A 10,275-nucleotide genomic window follows, 5' to 3' on the forward strand; every position below is an offset into this window, starting at 1 on the left:
CATATTGATTGCTTGGAACCTGAAAGGAAAAATCTGAAAAAGAAAATTAGGTAAAGTTCAGTCATGTTTATGGGAATCATGTACTTAAACCTGACACACTCCTGACGTTCACTATTCTGAAAATATTTTGCTGGATGGTAAAAAAGCGACCTGAATACAAAAATGTTTCATGATGTTCTGAATTAAATTTTTATTTTTAATTGGCATGCCTTGCTTTGCCTTTGCCTTTCGCCCTTAAATCTGTTGTCCAGATGAGATTTCCACCAGTTTCCTCCATCCCTTGCAGTTGTGTGTCAGAGCCTGAGTCTCTGTGAACGCTTTCCTTGTTCACTCCTCAGATTGTCATTCCACTTTTTCTTCTACCTTCCACTCTTCCTTCCTCATATGATTCCTTTTAGAACAGTCTTTGCAAGGCCATCAGATCGCGTCACGTGGCCATACTATCTCGGCTTTCTTTTCTTCACTGTTGTGAGATGGTCTTCATGGGGGCCAGTGTGCTGCCGGATGGCGCTGCGTACTTGGTCATGGGTGATGTGGTCCACGTTTCAGGTGCCCAGGATGGCGCAATAGCATCTCATTTCTAGTGCCTGTGTCTTCCTCTGCAATTCAGCTGTTTAGTGTCCATGTCTCGCATGTGCACAGGAATATACCGGTACTAATGCACACAGAAGTCTTGTGCTGCATGGAGATGTTGTTATCCTACCATATGGTCATCAGCGGAGAGTGCAGTCAGTCTGTGCAGCTCTTGCAAGGATTTCTGGTCTTGATTTTTTGTCACTGATGATTGCCCAGAGGTATTTGAACTGCTGCACTGTCTCAAGCTTCTGTGCACAGACTGAGATGTCTGCTGTGATGGAACTACAGTCATTTGTCATGAGCTTGGTCTTCTTGGCACTTATTTCCATTCCATATTTTGTGGAGGCTCTGTCAAGCTGACTGAACAGGCTTGTCAGTTTGTTCTCTTTCCCAGCTAGTCCATCAATTTCATCAGTGAATCTGAGGTTCATGATGATTCACCCTCCGATGCTGACTGTGCTGACACATGGTCTTCAAGGGCATCGCTCATAGGCATACAAAGCCATAAATCACAGCATAGAAGTTATGCATTCTTGGTGCAAACAAGAATGCAACTTAATAAGAATGCCTGATGATCAAGTTCAGAAAAAGAAAAAATATATATATTCAAGAATTTAGTGGAAAAATGCAGGTGAATGGATCAGCAAGGCAGGGAATAACAAGGAAGCCAGAATGAAAGTGAGGGATAGAAAAGAGGCAATTTCTGATATTGTGCAGAATTTCCAGAAGCACCTCCACAGGAGATTCAAGATCAAATTCTAGATTAAATACCTACATCTGGCATTACAATGCAATCACAAAATATATATTGCAGAAGTTGCCAGTCTTCTAACATCGTCAGATTGTGATATGATACTAATGATATATATTTTAAGCTTTAGATTTAGACTGACATTGAAGATCTGAAAATCAGAAACAAATATGAAGTTTAGTGATGGGCACAATAGCTGAGTGGTTAAAGGTTGGACTTTCAATCTGAGGGTGATGGGCACAATAGCTAAGTGGTTCTTAAGTGGTGGACTTTCAATCTGAGGGTTCCAGGTTAGAATCTTGGTAACGGCGCTTGGTAGGTAAACGGTGGAGATTTTTCCTATCTCCAAGGTCAGCATATATGCAGACCTGTTTGTGCATGAATCCCCTTCATGTGTATATGCAAGCAGAAGATCAAATACGCACCTTAAATATCCTGAAATCCATGTCAGCAATCGGTGGGTTATGGAAACAAGAATATACCCAGCATGCACATCCCCGAAAATGGAGTATGGTTGCCTACATGGCGGGGTAAAGACAGTCATACACGTAAAAACCCAGTCACGTTCATACAAGTGAAAGTGGCAGTTGCAGCCTTCAAACAAAGAAGTAGAAGGAGTTGAGTGAGAAATGTTGCTGTCTAGGACAAGAAATTGCCTAAGTTAACTGAGGATCTGTTCCATAGGGAAAGAACTCTGGCCAGAATGTTGGGAGTTTTTAAAGATAGGAGGAACTTTAACTGTTTTTGCTGTGGTTAGATTTCATAGGACTTTAAAAAAACCCAAACTCATTGTTTAGTGTTAACTTCTTTTTTTTTTTTAAGGATTATTGTTCAAAGACTTATAGCACCATACTTGTTGTAAAGTTTAAGCTACCTTTCAGGAACCTTGACTGTCAAAATGCTTACATTGAGTTTAAGAATCTGTGCAGTTACCTGTCCATATTGAATGAGTTTTCATCTCTCTTTGTGCCTCTCTGTACAGCCGGCCCCAGCTCCATATGATCACTCTGTGGATGAACGTGAACATTCTGTGGAGGAGTGGAAATGTAAGTTTCTTTGTTGTTGTTCTGGTAAAAGTTCTTGTACCATTGTTTCAGCAAAATCCACATTTCCCCACCTTTGTTCTACGGGGTTGGCAGCAGGGTTCTGGTAAAAGTTCTTTTGTCAGTGCTTCAGCACCTCTGCTTGTACTATTCTGATTGTGCCAGGAATTTTTTGCATCTATAAACATGTGGTGATCATTGTTGTCAGTTGGCCTGGAAACAAGCAGCCTTTGAAAGTACTTGGGTATTGGCGTTTGCACAGAGAGCTCTTGAAGTTGTGTCATTTGGTGTTTATCAAACGAAACAATTGGTGGAATCTCCACTTATCAACCTGTTAGACATACACTGTTGGTTAAAGATAAGTTTTTTTGTGTGTATTCAAGATGATACTTTTTTTTTATAGTTTATTAACGATTAAAGTAATATATAAATGTAAAATTGTGTTAGAGAAGTAATGATATTAATGTCCTCAAATAGTTTTTCAGTTTATGTAAGTTTAAGTGTAGACTAAAATGTTCAGGAATTTGTATTTTTTGTGTTGCAGCCTTGATATATGATGAAGTGATGGAGTTTGAGAGCAGGGAGCGGCAAAAAGCTATGCAACAACAAAATCACAAGGGTAAGAGTAGCAGTCTTACTAGACATAAAGTTATGCGGAAATATGTATGCGAAAATACAACATTCGCTGTATATCTTTGGTGACATGGCCTTTTCCTCTGTGGTTGTGGATTTTTTTTGTTTCTGTGTATTTTTGTCCTGAGTGTAAGTGAAGTGAGCCTATGTAATCTCTCATTAGGTTGTCTTTGCTTTGCAATTGTATGGGAGTGTAAGTGTGTTTACTTGATAAATAAGATTAACATCCACAAGCTGCAGGTGGAGTTAAATCTGGCAGGACAATAGATATTGTTAGGGGAGTGAAATCTGCAGGAAAATAGATATCATTAAGACCGTTTTAGCCTTTGCTTTTGTCAAGAGGCTTCACATTGCCAAAGGCCAGAAGTTCTCAAAAACCTTTCAGCATAGATTTGTTTTATTTGGAAATTCATATTCTCGTAGAACCATCTTTCATCAAAGTTTTTTGCTGAGCACAAGAAACAATTTTTTTTTTTAATCATCTAAAGATCTGTTTGAATAAACACCTGTATCCAAACTGCTGGCAGTTGCATTGAAACATGAGTAATCATAAGATTTTGATTCATGGTGCTAAGATGCCAAACTAATTTTCACAGTGTTGTTATGATTCTGTGAACTGCAGACAGTTCTGTGACTTGGGGGAAAGTTTTATGTGAGCACATAAGAGGTCATTTTTATAAATTTTAAAAAAAAAGAAAAAGTGATTGAATAAACATATGTAAATGAGTTAATTATAATAAATTATAATAAATGGCACATCGAGAGGTCATTTTTTTAGAATTGATTATTTTTAAGTGATTGAATAAATGCTAGTAGATAGTTAATTTCTTGGTAAAAAGATAAAATAACAAAAAACAAAAAAATCAAGCTTATTTCAAGCTGATAGTGTTTTCAGTGATGTATGTGTGTGTCTTCTGACAGATGCTGCAACTCCCAAGACCAGCGTGGAGGCTGGGAAGGTGGCAGCAGTAGCAGGAGCCAACCAGAACCATCATTGATGTCATCTGAATAGCTGTATACCTGTGTTTGTTCTGTCCACTCAAGGGTGAAGGGTTATGGCAGCAGCAGGACGTTCCAGACGTCTACTTTCCTCTGTCAGGTTTTTAAAGATGCTGTTAAGATTTTTTTTTTTTTTTTTTTGAAACCCTGGAGTGGTCTGAGCCTCTGAAATGTTTGCCATAGACGTGTAGTGTGATGTGGAGGTGGTCACAGTTTCACGATAACTCAACCAATCTGACGTACACTTGTGCTGGTCACAGAATGGTGCTCAGACCTCCTGTAACCTACACTCCATGTCTGACAAGGTGGCCTCTCAATCCCTTGGAAGTGATGAGCCATGTTGTGCTGGGAGGCTGAGAGAGGATCAGGGTATTACTTGCTTCATGCCTCTGTACCCAGCTGTTGTGTTGGTTGTAGTGCATCTGACTGCATGTTCCATCTTCAGTTTTGTGGGCATCTGTTTCACATGAGTGATATTTTGCCTGTTGAAATCTGCTGCAGAAAGCAGTTAATTCCAGCCCACAGAAATTATATGGTACATTTGTTTCATTAAAGGGTGGGAAGGCATAATCAGGCCTTGCAGATAGTCATTATTTCCATTATATGATATCATAAACTGCTATAATTTTTTTTCTTTAGCACGTCTTCATTGACTGACACTCTCTTTGTCTTGTATGCACACAAACACACATCTACACACTAATGGGCGCATGCACACACACATCGTTGCACACAGATACAGGTACACATACACCTGGAAAACCAGAAAAGTCTCACTGTTAACCTGAAAGAATAGCCAGATGACCTGGTGATGGGGGGAGGAATTTTGATCACCACTGTTTTTAAAAGAGTGAACACAGAAGAGAGTTGACATTGTGTTTATTGAAAGTTTTCCCACAAAAAAGAAAAGAAAAAATTATTACTCACAGGCAATGTTTGTGATGCTAATTGATGTTACAGACTGAATATGGAAAGAAGGAAGGGGTTATTCTATTATTGTTACATCTCAGAAAAAAGGCATTTTGTATTGATTTGCAAATTCTGTTATGGGAAAGCACGAAATTGATGCTGCATGCAGGTGTAAAGTCTGACCATATTTTTACCATAACACATCCATTTGTGTTGTTCATATTATTAGTAGTTAAAGCTTTAGGAATGCAGAATGCTTAGAATATTGTGAAGGTATATATACTCTTATTTATCTGAAGGAATGCTTGCAAAGATGTGGTAGTAAGATAGAGGTCTGTTTACATAGGATTGTGAAAGGTCAGTGGGGACAGGATGATGATTAAAATCAAGTTTGTTGTCAGTGGTTGAGGACAGTGTTTTCAACGTCACGAATATAATGACCACCACTGGTAGCATCTTGAACCAATTCAAAGAAAAACAAAAACATGAGATAACAACAAAGTATAACTATCGCAAAGATGTTTGTAATAGATGTTTGTGAATGGTATGTTTTTGTTTCTGAATGTGAGAGCGGAAAAGAGTGCATTTGTTATTGTGAACAGATTGTTAAAATTTAGTATGACAGTGCAATTTGGTATTTTCCATGGTCTTTGTTTTATGAATTATGACAATGAGCATGTATTGTGTTGTGTTGTGCTGTGCGCTAGATGTAGGCATGTTGTAGAAGTAAACGTGTGTCTGTGTACATAAAGACTTGATATTTGTGATGCAAGTTGACTGCATCACCATATTGTCCACATCAGCAAGCATCCTTTCTTTCTCATGGTTTGACAATGCAACAGTTGGGTTAGCACTGTTCTTGTGAATATAAAATGCTTACTGCTACTTATATTCAGCAGTTTCCCATTTTGTTGTTTAGAATGATTTAACTAAGTGTAAAAAGAATAATTTATTTTCAGGTGATTTTGTTGTGTAGTGTAGAATAATGTAACTGAAAATTTTATTTTGTTGAATAATTTATTTCCAGATCTTTGTCCAGAGTATAAGCAGAGATGTTGAAGATTGTGTTGTTTTGTCATAAGCCTTTTTTTGAAGATGTTGCTGAGTGATACTTTAGAAGCAAGTACTGGACAGTCTTTCAGTAAGATATAGATTGAGTCTAGACCAGTAGATTTTCCCCAGGGTCTGTCTTTTCCTCAAATGTTGATTTGTCTGATACCATCTGTTTGATTTTATACATACATTGTATGAATGAATATATATTGTTGTAAGTGGAGTGAAGATATTTTTTCGTGAAAGAGATTGGTGAGTGTATGCATGCATGTATGTGCATAGTCTGGAATCAGTGTTATTCCTCTATTCGATCTCATCCTTGAACTGAACACATTATAGGATGGGATGCATGTTGAGATGCATCCAACAATCCTTGCTGTTAGCGGTCTGGGTTGGTTTGTCTTTCTGTCCTGTGTTAGCATTCAACAGTTGTCCAACTTCAGTCTTTTTTTTTCTTCTTTTTTTTTTTCAGCTTTGGCATTCTCTGTAGGATATATATGATCTTGTAGGGTTTGTGTGCTGGTTATGTTGTCACTGAATTACATGGCCATGAAACAGTTTCTTTGTTATCAAGACTTTCCCTACCCTCTTTTTTTCTTCTCTCTCTTGTCTTCTCATAATTTGATTTATCAACCTTGAGATGAAGTGGCTGACTGGTTTACATAAAGAAGTGTGCGTTTAGGACATGTACATAGTGTTCACATAAGTGAAATGAACAAGGGTCATGTTGAAGATCATGTTCAGTGTTGTGGCATTCCTAGTCCTAAGTTGTTAGTGTATTATGGTAATGCTTACACGTGCTTCATTGCACATCTAAATTCACATAACAAAAAGAGTGGTTGACTGCATCATGGGACCGGCTTTTCTTTGAAAAGATCACATTATTGGTGATAGTAATTAGCATTTATGAATTAAAGTTTTTGCAAGAAGAATTTTCTGAGTATTAATTTCTACTGATATCACACATGAACCATGAAAACATTTCTGAAAAGCAAATGAGAAGGTGAATTATTCAATACGAGTGTTAAGGTACACAGGTTAGTGACTAACTTGCACACAATTGTCAACACTTTAGGTAGATTGTTTCCATTGGTGAGAAAAAAGAATAATTTACTGAAATTTTAATTTAAAAAAGACATGAAATTGTAACACAGAAATGCGAATTGTTTTTGCATATTGAATGGTTCTCCCAGAATTTTGTGTACATAGCAGAAGAAATATGAGCATACAGAACAAGTAATGCAATTATAAGATGGACTGTGTTGGGCAGTTGCGATTTCCAACTCATATATATTCTGTTTAAGTAAGGAACATTTCCTTTTTGTCAATTTTTACTTAACAAAATAAAAAGAAAACTCCTGCTGTCTACTCAAAGTTAATTACACTTGCTGTCATTTGTCCGGTCTTTCCAGCCAGCTCAAAGCAAAGACTGAGAATGAAAAGATAGCAATAGAGAAAATTGCTTTTTCACTGAAGTATAATAATAAAATTGAATGGTTAATAGATTTTTTTTTTTAATTAAATAAAGATACTCCATATGTGTTAAACTTTTCTCTCAGTATAAAATTCTGTTTGATTGCAACTGAAGCAAGGCATTGCTATTTAATCCTTCAGGGACATGTCACACCTTTGATCCTTGATTGCCAGCTGCAATGATAACCTCATTTATTTGAGTGTGTTAATGCTGAAAACCTATTGCAAAATGGAAACTTGTCACAGTATAAAAATTTATTTTAATTCTTTGCTGGTGTTGTGAAAGTGAAAATTACCTTTCTGTTTCAGCTTGTGTACTTAATTTTTTTTCTTAAGACCAATCACTTGTGTGACAGTAGATTGTGTTTATTTTGGAGTGAGCATAAATCAGAATGTGAAAGTCACTGGTTATCTGCTTGAAATATGATCTAAAATAGGTCCAAGATTCAGCAGTTTCTAAATCTGATTTAGATTAATCACACATTGACTTGAAAAACCTCAGTGACAAAAAAGGTAAGGGTGAATTTTACACATATACACTCTTTATTTGTGTTGTTTAAAATTTGTTTTTCTGAACTGTTTGGCATTTGTGCACAGCATGTGCACTTCACCTGAATCTGTCCACATATCTGAATATTTCATTTTTCAATTGCAGAATAAGAATGTGCCAGTGGTGGTGCAATGACTTCATAGTAAATAATCACAGCAAGACTGGAGAACATGTAATCTAATGTGATTTTCAAACGTTTTTGTTTGTTTTTGTTAAAAAGAAGCTAGCAGTTAGGTGGACATTTTATTAAGGCAGAAGGAGCTTGGGTTTGTCTCCTTGGTTGGAGAGGTCATACTTACAGCTCTGTCAAAAAGTCTTCTTTCATTTCTTAAATTTTATTATGTTGGATAGGACTGTTCAGGCAGTGTGTGTGGGCATGTATTCAGACATTCGTGATCTTGTAAAGGATTTGCAACTGTTTCTGGATTTGAGGTTACCATTTTTTTTGTTAAATATTAAAAGAAATGCATGTTCACACATCAAATACTAGATGATGTATATCAGGAGTTGGGGAGGGTGACAACTTAAAATTCCCATTTTCAACAAGTGGCTGCCTTGTGTTTTTTCTTCCAAGGTGATCAAAAATAAAGAATCTGTTTTCCTGTTAAACAGTGATAAGTGTTATGACGCTGACAAATTCCAGATATTTAATGTAAATGTTCTTGGTTGTTGGGTTTTTTTGTGTTTTTTTTTTGTTTGTTTGTTTTTATTGGCACTGAACATTACAAAAGCTCTTGGTTCAGATGTGTGTATGGATATGGTGTGTTTTATGCATGCAAAAGCGAATTTACTGTGATCATCAGGTATGACTCTAAAAAACAAAAAACAAAAAAAACAAAAACAATTACAAATTGTTCTGGATGTAAAGCTGTTCATATTCTGAGCACTGTAGTCACTTGCTTTTTGAGTCAGGCTGCAATATCACAGGTAGGACAATAAAGATTTTCGAAAAGATTACCTTCTCTCTTTTCAACTCTTTCAGTATCATGAATAAAATTAGATATGTCAGATTCTGTGGATAGTGTGCTGTGTGTATGAAGTACAGGTAAGCAAGATTTAAAGGATTGTTCCTTTCATATATTGAAAAAGATTTGCAAGTTTTAAATAACCTATTCCTAAAAATGTTGCAACTGTCGCATGCAACTTATTTACTTCGCAACACAGTGGTGAGTGTATGTATAAAAATGAACAGTTTGGGACAACTTTGAATTAGAGCGTATTTTTAGAACATTTGTCAGACACAGGCAGCTATACTGTGTTTAGAAAGAAAATCAGGAGTTCCTTATTAAGGAATGGAAATGATCAGATACGAGCAACTTGTACAAGACTATATCAAAATTGTACATGTTGTCAGAGCATACAGATAAGAAAGGGCTATAGTTAGTTAAAACTGTTCTGCACATTTACATAATCATTGTTTATGTTGGATAGACCTCTGCTTAAAGGTGTAAGCATTTTTTTAAGGTGTTCGAAAGTTGTTCACTTTTTGTATGTCATGCAGTTGCTATATGATAATTTTTAATGTTCGTTGAACTGAGCAATACAATGTATCCAACAAAGTATTAGTATTGTATACATCATCAACGAGCTGGATACTTTGAACATTGCATCCAATGAGAGAGAGTTGCACAGATTTGTGATGTTTATTTCTGATGATGCTATTAACTCCGATGGGGAAGTTTTGGTTAGCGCAGTCATATATATGGAGTGCTTCACTTTGTCAGATTTGGTTCAAGTCTTTAACTTTCTCTTTCTTGTAATAGGTTTTGCAAAATGAAATAGTGTTTTTACATTACATATTTGTGTCAGAATGCTTGCATTTCTGTCCTAATAGATTAATATGTTCGTTAGCAGCCTGTACATTGAAACAATAAACATGTCGTTTTTAACTATGTGGTAAAACTGTCCTTTCTTCCATTCTGTACACTGTCGATTCAAGTCTTAAGTATGTGCAATTAGTCTAATAAATTAAAATATGATCTGCAAAGGACAGTCAGCTGGGTCCTGTTGTGTTTCGGTTATGAGGGTGGAAGTGGTGCATGTGTGTACATATAATCATGCCTTTCGTATGATTTTTTATTGTTGTAATGTTTGATCATTTTTTTTATTTTTGAAGCTGTATGCACTTAACAGTAGCACTTGAAGCATTCACTCAAACACCCCCATAAAAACATGTACATATTGTTAGAAACATAAGAGAGGACAATCAAAAGAGATAACATCTTAAAGTAAATTATGTATCAGATATAAAAACTTAAAAGTTAAAAAATAAAAATAGTGACAACAGT

The 10,275-nt window shown here is 36.2% G+C and overlaps 1 protein-coding gene across 1 annotated transcript in view; it reads left to right on the forward strand.

Moving 5' to 3' along the window:
• LOC143282775 (stress-activated protein kinase JNK-like) overlaps positions 1 to 9,979 on the forward strand; it is a 31,941-nt gene extending 21,962 nt beyond the window's left edge. The window contains exons 9-11 of the mRNA XM_076588542.1: positions 2,310 to 2,373; positions 2,915 to 2,989; positions 3,925 to 9,979. Coding sequence (XP_076444657.1) covers positions 2,310 to 2,373; positions 2,915 to 2,989; positions 3,925 to 4,001 — 216 coding nt within the window. The 3' untranslated portion in view covers positions 4,002 to 9,979. The remainder of the gene's footprint in view (positions 1 to 2,309; positions 2,374 to 2,914; positions 2,990 to 3,924) is intronic.
• The last annotated feature ends 296 nt before the right edge of the window (positions 9,980 to 10,275 follow it).

The sequence above is a fragment of the Babylonia areolata genome, chromosome 1 (assembly GCF_041734735.1).
Source record: "Babylonia areolata isolate BAREFJ2019XMU chromosome 1, ASM4173473v1, whole genome shotgun sequence".
Lineage (NCBI taxonomy): Eukaryota > Metazoa > Mollusca > Gastropoda > Neogastropoda > Buccinidae > Babylonia > Babylonia areolata.